At 33.3% G+C, this 7,763-nt stretch overlaps 1 protein-coding gene across 1 annotated transcript; it reads left to right on the top strand.

Moving 5' to 3' along the window:
- The first annotated feature begins 1,076 nt into the window (after nt 1–1,076).
- Nucleotides 1,077–1,772, top strand: LOC103238805 (mitochondrial import receptor subunit TOM5 homolog). Its single transcript, XM_008004157.3, has one exon. The coding sequence runs from the start codon at nt 1,120–1,122 to the stop codon at nt 1,273–1,275; it is 156 nt and encodes a 51-aa protein (XP_008002348.1). The 5' UTR covers nt 1,077–1,119; the 3' UTR covers nt 1,276–1,772.
- The last annotated feature ends 5,991 nt before the right edge of the window (nt 1,773–7,763 follow it).

Genomic DNA, 7,763 nt, shown 5'->3' with positions numbered 1-7,763 from the left:
CTAAAGATGATAAATTTATTTCTTCCATTCTGGAGGTTGGGAAGTCCAAGAAAACAGCACTGACATTCTGGTGAGGGCCTTTGTGCTGCATCACCCAATGGCAGAAAGAAGGGCAAGAGAGGACTCTTGAGAGAGAAAGCAGGGCAAACTCATCCTTTTTATTAGGCGTCCACTCCCACAAGAACTAACCTATTCCCACGGTAACAGCCTTAATCCATTCATGGGGGCAGAGCCTTCATAAACTAATCACTGCTTAATGATCCCAACTCTCAACACTGCTGCATGGAATTAAGTTTCTAACACGTTCATTTTGAGGGGGGCAAATTCAAACCATAGCACAGGGGGTAGGGCAGTAAAGTCTGTCTGTTCAGATTCTTCTTGGCCTCTGGGTATAGGGCTGGGCTCCTCTGGAATGAGAGTCTTATTACCTATTACAGGGAGAAATAAGTCAGACAATTATTTTACTCACAGCTGTCCCACAGAAAGTCAGGGGAAGGTCAGAGTATCCTTACTTCTGCAGTTTTCTCAGTTGCCAAGATGCCTTGTTATGGGGTATCATATTCTGAGCCCCAACACTTCTCATCTAGCTATCAATGCAAAACAGTCAGTCAAGCACAGATAAATTAGAGTGCAGTTGCCGACACTGGCAAAAAATGAGTAGTAAAATAGTAAATGTGTACTTCAGGAGTAACTGCAAAAGATCATCTACTACTTGATCATTATATGTAAAAAGGTTTGTAATATGTGGCTTTTCTTAACTCACTAAATATAGAGAATAGAATGAAATTTTAAAAATGGCAAAGCTTAATCCTTTCTGTTTGATTTCCCCAAAATAAAATATTTATTTTAGAAATGTTTTAATATAATTTCAGGTTCCATTATAATCTATTTTAAGATTATGAAGAATATTGTAACTCTCTATATTTTCAAGAATATTTTAATTTTGTGCGGTTTTTTATACACTATTTTACTTGTTGTGAATTTCAGTTAAAATTATCAAGCATTTAATAAACACCTGTTTTGTGTCACGCTCTTTGTTAAAAATACGGATTTATTGTTTAAAGAAATGTAAAATTAGAGGAGAGCGCGGCATCTGGAAACTGCAAAGTCAGAGCCGCGATGTTCCGGATTGAGGGCCTCGCGCCGAAGCTGGACCCGGAGGAGATGAAACGGAAGATGCGCGAGGATGTGATCTCTTCCATACGGAACTTTCTCATCTACGTGGCCCTGCTGCGAGTCACTCCATTTATCTTAAAGAAATTGGACAGCATATGAAGACTGGACATCTCATATGAATGCACGATATGAAGAGCCTGGTTACAGTTTCGACTCCTCTCTGCAAGTGAATAGGCCCAGAAAGGTGTAAGAGACTCTTTGAATGGACATAAAATTCTGCTTGTTAAGAACAAGTTTGGCTCTGGTAACTGACGTTCAAAGCTAAAATTTAAAACTATTTGGGAAGTATGAAACGATGTCTCATGATCTGGTGTACCCTTATCCCTGTGACATTTCGCCTCTGACAATACTGGTATAATTGTAAATAATGTCAAACTCCATTTTCTAGCAAGTATTGAGGGAGCTGTGTCTGAAATGGCACTGTCTTGTCAGTCATTTCTGTTTACCTTTTCTGCCCAGAGTATATTTGTGAAGAGTCTCTTAATAGTTATGTTTCGTGGAAATCAACACATAACCACAACAACTTTTAAGCACAGGATCATTAGTCTATGTTTTTAATAAACATATCGATTAAGAAAAAAAAAAAAAAAAAGAAATGTAAAATTAAATGAAAAAAATGAGAATTACTAAATACACTTATACCTTAGGATACAGTCTGTGTAGATTTATATACAGATTATTTGACATTTATAAGCTATCTATCTACAGAAATTCTAGATCAGATATTTAATTTCAGAATCTTAGCAGGAGATACTACAATTACATATATGTGTGTGTGTATATATATGTGTGTGTGTATGTGTATATACATATATATATATATGTGCATTTTTTTTTCTTTTTTGATGAAACTACATTTCACTTGTGATTTTCAGGAAGGAAAGCTAGATTATGAGCCAAAACTAATGTAGTCTTCACTTAAATTCCTTATTAGCTTTGTGGTCTTCGATAACATTGCCCTATATCCTAAAGTATAATTGTATGTAGTAATTCTCAGTTGTTTGTTTTTCCTCTTAATTTTACGTTTCTTTAAACAATGAATCAATCTTTTTAACAAAAAGCCTGGCACAAAATAGGTGTTCATTAAATGCTTAATAATTTTAACTGAAATCACAGCAAACAGAATAGTGTATAGAAAGCTGCACAAAATTGCCTCTTGGATAAGGCTTGTTTCAACATGATGATATTCCTTCTTATCAGAGAGATCTATACAGAGAGGCTTTAGTTATATCTATATTGTTATATATATAAAATAAAATAAAATATGGCAAAATGCTAGGATGTAACAGCTTTATGGTAGTGGTATGTGTTTGTTTATCATTCTATTCTCCAGGCTTTTCTCTGTGTTTGAAATACATCATTATATGTTTTCTTGAATATAGATATGTGACTTTTCCCTAATTTATTTGATCCCAGATTTTTCTGTCCCTGAAATATCACATGGTAATAATGTTCTATGGTATACAACTTGGTAAACACTTTAGCACCAAATGATTTAAAAATTTTAAAGAAAATTGCTAAGCACTATTTTATGTCCAATTTAGGTTAATGGTGATACATTGTAGTATAACTAATAGCCATAGGTTGCTTTCTTTGTATATTATCAGCAGCCTAGGATTGAGTGCCTTAAAATAATGAAAGGAAGGTTATTGTTGTGCTCTATTACATCAATTACCAAAAGGGACTTTGAACTTCCCCCCAAAAATTGCTAGTCAGTAATAAAAATCTATTTTTCTAGCATTTGCCTTAAATTGAAGCTTGAAGACTTTAAATAAAAAGCAGACTTCAGTAATTTAATTTTAATGAATGGTTTGAATTTGTATCCAATGAGATGTTTGTAATGATAGGGTATAATTGACTTGAATTTGGCACACAAAATGTCATGTTCTATGCCATGGCCAAAGGAAGTCAGATGGCTAAATACAACATTGACAGGATGGGAAAGTATACTTTTCCCACAAGAAGTTACTGCTGGACACATGGCAATTGGCAAGAATATTTAATCCTCTTACAGGGAGGAAGAATAAATAGTTAGAAACAAAAAATAGAAACCATGGTAATCTCTCTGGTACAAAAATATTTACTTTTTCTTTGCATGCAAAATTTACTCACTCTTTCCTGAGGAACACACCCCAAGATCTCATCCAATCATGGTATTAGGCTTGATGTGCAGGATGTCATGATAATCTCTACCTGAGATTTGATGTGGCTTCTCTCACGTCAGAGACCAGTGAACTAAGACAAAGTTTTTTTTTTTTCTACTTCCACAACATATAATGAGAAAATGGGAAGCAAGCATGTAATAACTATCTGCAATTCACATACTAGTGTCTAGTATGTAAAGAGGAAGAATGGGATGTGAGGCACATAGCGGTCTCTGGTCATAATTGTTGTGAAGTCCTCTAAGTCGAATGTTGTGAAGGATGTTGTCTTTAATGTAGGGAAATATTCCTGAATTAGGCCTCAATTCTGTGAGTAGTTTCTTTTTGGGGTTTGGGTTTCCTCTCTGGGAGGACTTTTCTTACCCATAACTGGAAAGAACACTGGGGAATATACCATTCTTGAGAGTTGAATATAGTGTTCTTAGTCTGCTTCTTCTATCAATATTTGCAGTACTAAGGTTTTTTTCTACCTCTTAATCCATGCACGAACTGATACAACTCTGAAATTCTTTTTTCCTTTATGTACCAATATTCAGACCCACAGCTTTTTGAAGAAATGTCTTTTTCTCTAGACTGAATATAATAATAAAATTCTATCTCAGCTGCCTCTACTGGGTAAGGAGCATCAGCTCCTCAAGAGACTACCCACAATCTGTAGCAAATTTCCTTCTCTACTATCAGCTGGGATTTATTCTGCTGTTAGTGAAAGAAGTAATTATTTCCTGTTCCCCTGCTGGAGAATCTTCCTACTTCTTTAGTACAGATTTCCAAACTATAGGAGGCAAGACATTAATGCTTTTTTTTTTTTTTTTAAACTCGACATACACTTGGGTAAATCAATGTTCTTTGTGTAAAGGACCTATCATTTAAGATAAAATTTTGCTTTTGCAACTATAAAATTAGTCTTAAACTATGTTAGAGGAAACGAGTTTGGTTCCAAGGTGGTTATAATAAACAGACACTTTAAGGAGATTAAAGCATGGTCGACATGACTGATGGTAGGGATTCACATTAGATAAGACTGCAAAAAAATACTCAAGAAAAAATAATATATTAGTAAAGTAGGGAAAAGGAAGAGATTGAACATTTCAGTGAAGATAAAGTCCCATTTCAGTTGGAGTGAGAGAATGGGAGAGACTGGGACAATAGTTGGTGGTAGGTAGAGTGAGAATTGTGGAACTCATACCATTAAACATATCGTATTCTCTAGAAAGTGTAAAAGATTTGGGGCTATATCTTAAGTCTTTTTATTTAATTTTATCTGAAATATAAGCTATCTAAAAGATGATATTTTATGCACATTTTCTCCAGAAATCCTTGGCATGCATAGTATCTGTTACATGTAAAAACTGAGAGATTAAAAAAAAAAAATCACTATAAATTTCACATAGAATTCCAGAAATAAAAATTTTAAAAAAGATTTAATGTTTTATGTCATCATAGGAAAAAGGAACTACTAGTAATGCCATTTTCAATACAAAGATTGTCTTCTAAAAGATGTCGTTTCAATTTGAATTAAAGTGACACATAAAAACCTACTGTTATCATTTCTTTCTAAATAAAGCACTTACTGCACCAAAGTCAGCACTGGTAGAAACAAGGGGTGAATGATTGACTAAATTCTTAACCAGAGAGAATTACATGTATCAAGAAGTGTGATTTTCCTTGGAATTTGGACTTTAACCTAGTCAAACATTAATTTACATAGTTGAGCATTATTGCGGAAATATATTGTCCACAATTTATTGAGACCAATATGAAGGATTTTCTAAAAACATATCTCGTATAATTAAATTCTCACTGTGGAACTTCTAAAGAATTGTAATTGCTTCTGCACAACTCAGTGATCAAAAACAGCAATGAGATTGATGGTAAAATAAAATTGACACTCTCTTGGTGAGAAAATCTCTATGCAATGCTTAGTTCTTTTGTAGAATATCACTTGAATGAATGCATTGGAAAATTTGGAAATGTGTGGTCCTAATTGAGCCCTATAATCTGGAGTTTTATGTAGAATATTCCACCTACACTGAGATATTTATTCACTTTTTCAAAAGGTACTGTGATAGGGATTGGGAATACAAGGATAAAACAGCAATGTTCTTGCCTGACCTTTTGAAAACTGAAGCACTGCCTTCATAGCTAAAATTCTCAGGAGTTCTTATGCTCAAATAATTTTTTCTTGTCGGCTTCAAAGCTAGAAAGGCTACCTGACATGGGAGAAGTGGGTTTTTATTAATCAAGTGCTTCAACTGTCTTCCTGAAGGTTAAATAAAATATAGAACTTATTGAAATGCATTCAGAAAGCTCACTTTATTGCCTAGTCTACTTTAAAGTCAGTAGATCTGATGTGAACATCTTTCAGAAAAACGTTAATGATTAAAAATTTTAATTGAAAATCTGAAAATACAGACATGTTGTATGGACTCCCTGGTGATTTAAGAGTTATTGATGGCATTTTCTGTTGAATATCTGAGAGTATTCTATTGAGCATTCTATTGAGTATTGTTGAATATATGATTTTAAAATTACATTCTAAAAGAATATTTTTATAATTTTACTGAATCTAAGATGTCATAAATAATAAATACATCTTTATGTATAATTTAAAAAGATAGGACCAAATAATGACAGAGAGTCACTGGTTAAAAAAAATCCTCATTTCCAATATCATAAAATGGAAAAATTAATATCAAAATCAATAAAATAGAACATACAAATGCATGTGTATTTTTCTTTCTTTTGAAAAGATAATTGTAGATGCAATTTAGTTCTTAGAAATAACATAGACAGATCTCATGCACCCTTGACCTAGTTTCCCACAATGGTTACTATCTTGTAAAACTGCAGTATGATATCCCATGTGAGAAACTGACATTGATACAATCTACTGATATAATTTAAATTTCTCCAGCTTTACATGCACTCACCAGTGTGTATGCATGTAGGTATATTTATATTTTATACTATAAAATTGTTTAAACGCCTATTTGTGCATCCATCACCACACTCAAAATTTATAATAATTCAATTACAACATGGCTATTTTGTGTTGCCCTGTTACCTGGCTTCCTTCCCACCCTTAAACCCCAGTCCCGAACCCTGGCAACCACTAATTCTTGCTTCATTTCTGTAACTTCTTCACTTCAGGAATATTAAATAAATGGAACTATATCATATATAATCTTTTGGCATTGGCTTTTTGTTTTGTTTTGTTTTAACTAGGCATAATTCCCTGGAGATTCATCCAAGTTATAGCATGTTCCAATAACTGATCAATAGTCAATAGTTGGTTCCCTTTCATTGGTTGAGTAGTATCCCATGGTATAAATAATCACCTATGAATGATATCTGGATTGTTTCCATTTCTGGGCTATGACAATCAAAGCTGCTCTGAAGACTCAAGTATAGATTAATACAACTTTTGGGTAACATAAGTTTTCATGTCTTTGGAATAAATGTCCAAGGTTACAATTTCTTGGTCTCATGGTAATTTGTTTACTTTTTATCTTCTGATTAGTTTTTATCTTACACTTTGTTTAATCTCACTTTTAGTTTTATAACAAGCTTTTAAATTGTTTTTCCAGAGTAGCTTTACCCTTTTGCAACCCACATTCTTGCCAGCATTTTGTGTTACTGCTTTTTTAAAGAAAAATTTTAGTCGTTCTATAGGCATGAGGTGATTCTTGTGTTAATTTGCATTTTCCAAATGACTAATGATGTTGAATATTTTCATGTGCTTGCTTGCTATTTGTGCATTCTGTTCAGTGAAATATTATGTCTTTTGTCATTTTCTAGTTGTATCGTTTGCTTTTTTAACTGTTGGCCTTTGAGAGTTCGTTACGTAGTCTAGATACTGGTTCTTTTTTGGGATATGTAGTTTGCAAATATTTTCTTCTTCTGTATAGCTTGCCTTCTCATCCTCTTCACAAGATACTTTACAAAGCAAAACTTTTGTATTTTGATGAAGTCCAACTTACCAGTTTGTCCTTTGATGGATTATTCTTTTGTTGTCAACTATAAGAGCTCTCTGCCTAGCACTAGATACCAAGGATTTCCTTTTTTTTTTTCCCTAAAAACTTTGTGGTTTGCATTTTACGTTTATGTCTGTGATCTAAATGGAGTTTGTTTGTTTGTTTGTTTGTTTATGTCTAGATGTGGATGGCCAATTGCTCCAGTACCATTTATTGAAAATGGTTTCACTGAATGGCTTTCACAACTCTGCTGAAAATTATCATTTGAGCATGAGTGTATATTTTTGAACTTCAAAATATCACTATTCTTTTGGTCAGGCCTCAGTGCCATTCCATACTCTTGACAAAAATTTGGCAACTTAATTTGTAAATTACTTAATCTATTTCTGTTTCACTTTCGTTTTCTATAAAAATAAAGGCTTAGATTTTATACTTTCTACCTTTTTTAACA

This window comes from Chlorocebus sabaeus, chromosome 11, assembly GCF_047675955.1.
Source record: "Chlorocebus sabaeus isolate Y175 chromosome 11, mChlSab1.0.hap1, whole genome shotgun sequence".
Lineage (NCBI taxonomy): Eukaryota > Metazoa > Chordata > Mammalia > Primates > Cercopithecidae > Chlorocebus > Chlorocebus sabaeus.
This window is presented reverse-complemented; position numbering and strand designations above follow the sequence as displayed.